The 1,879-nt window shown below is 46.1% G+C and overlaps 1 protein-coding gene across 1 annotated transcript in view; it reads left to right on the forward strand.

Annotated features, from left to right (window-relative positions):
* Positions 1-878: 878 nt before the first annotated feature.
* Positions 879-1,879, forward strand: part of UNC13A (unc-13 homolog A (C. elegans)) — a gene marked incomplete at both ends in the record, with an annotated part of 142,203 nt that continues 141,202 nt past the window's right edge. The window contains one exon of the mRNA XM_015407752.1: positions 879-978. Within this exon, the coding sequence (XP_015263238.1) occupies positions 879-978 (100 nt within the window). The remainder of the gene's footprint in view (positions 979-1,879) is intronic.

Below are 1,879 nucleotides of genomic sequence, written 5' to 3' on the forward strand. Positions count from 1 at the left end.
TTAATCTGCAATAATTTGAGGAAAATAAAAAAGAAGTTAATGCTGCCACTATTTGAAGGAAGCCAAAGAAGTAGTTAAACTGTATCAAGAGGCTGACACCTTCTAACATAACAGGACTGCTCCTGAGGAAGATTGTTGAAACGAGTATAAAACTGGGTGCTCATAGAGGATTTTGGACTTTTTCTTGAACATTTTAGAATTTCCTGAGCTACATTGCAAAAGTTTTTATTATTAAATGTTATTGTCAGTTTCATCACAGTGTTTCTTTGTGTCGATGTATTTCCCTTCTTTGGTTTTCCCACCTGGAGGTTGGCAACTCTAGTGTTTGTAGTGCACCCTATGTGAATCTCTTCTAGGTTTGTCAGCCTCCAAGTTGGACCTGGAGTTCTCATGGAATTAATAGTAATTTACAGGCTTCAGAGGCCAAAGTTTGCCCGGAGAAAATGACAGGGCTCTCCCTTCCTCAGGCTCTGCCTTCTAAATCTCTAGGAACTTCCCAGCCCAGAGTTGGCAACTTGATTTATGCAGTAGCCAAATTGCTCACTCACAACTTGAATGCTGGTAGCTCACAAAGTAGAATTTTTGCTCACAGGACTCCACAGCTTAGAGGGAGCATTGATGGTAACCATAGAGTTTTTGGCCAAATGTTAGAGCGTCCCCTGAACAACGTGCCCGGCACGAAGGTCCTGGGGAGCTGTGTGGAGCCCCCCACCGACAACCCAGCTGACAGAAAGCATAGCCTGCCCAAGGGCACCTGCTGAATTTCTCAGCTGAGGGGAGACTTGAACCCAGTTCTGCCAGTTCCCAGGCTAACACTAACTGCTTCACTCTGCTGGCTCTCCAGTGCTGACTGTTCTGTATTTCTCTTTCCCCGGCAGAAAAATTCAACACATACGTGACCCTCAAAGTGCAGAATGTGAAGAGTACCACGATTGCAGTGCGGGGAAACCTTCCATGCTGGGAGCAAGATTTCATGTTGTAAGCCATTCACGGTTGTGGGCAGGAGGGCTGGGCACGGGCATGAACTGGGCGCGGGGCCTACAAGTAGACCTGAAACTTATTTGAAACATGTCGAAAAACTTAAAATCAAGAGCAACTTGGTGGCTCTACACCTAATGAATATATTGGGACTGTATTGGAGTTCACGGAACAACGCCAAAGTGTGGTGAAGTGCATCATGTTGTTGTTTCTCTAGCAGTCTGCAGGGAGCGCTGTTGGGTTTTAACTGTTCGGTTTAAAGCCTTAAGAAATGTGATGGGCTTCCGGTCGAGCTAAGATGGAGGACTAACGCATTTCGCGATCGTGCGAAGTGAGCGACGACCACTTCTGACAGATTGGGCAGTTATTAGCCCAACGCATCGCTCCCCAGCGAGGGGGGGGGCAAGCAGGCAGCGGCGCCCAAGAGGGAGTATGAGATTGGCGTGATTGAGTTTCGGAAGAAGCTAAATCAGGCTTTGATCTCCTCCCGCGAAGAGGGCAAGTGCCAAGCAACTCTCCAGTGGCCGTTAGAACCGGAATACCGGTTTAAATCTTCCATCAGCCGATCTCTTGAAGAAGGGCAACAACAGTGAGTGAAAAGAAGCAATGCAAAACCCGATTTTGATCATGCTAGATAACAATAAACGTACCGCTTACCTGAATTAAGCTATGAAGTAATCTGAGATAAGCGGTTGAGCGGATAATGAATAGACATTCCCAGAAATCCGATTCCGGAAAAGAAAAAAGTTGATTGAAGGCTTTAAAATCGTAAAAAAGTATATTGTTTATCATTCCTGTGGTGAGGACTGAGATGTGCGCGCAGCCGTAAAATCGAAACTGACGAAGTACATCGCGGGAAGAGTAGGCTTGTGTAACCAAAGAAGAGTTCCGAGTGGGTTGA

This window comes from Gekko japonicus, unplaced genomic scaffold (assembly GCF_001447785.1).
Source record: "Gekko japonicus isolate JY-2015 unplaced genomic scaffold, Gekko_japonicus_V1.1 scaffold3549, whole genome shotgun sequence".
In the NCBI taxonomy this organism is placed as follows: domain Eukaryota; kingdom Metazoa; phylum Chordata; class Lepidosauria; order Squamata; family Gekkonidae; genus Gekko; species Gekko japonicus.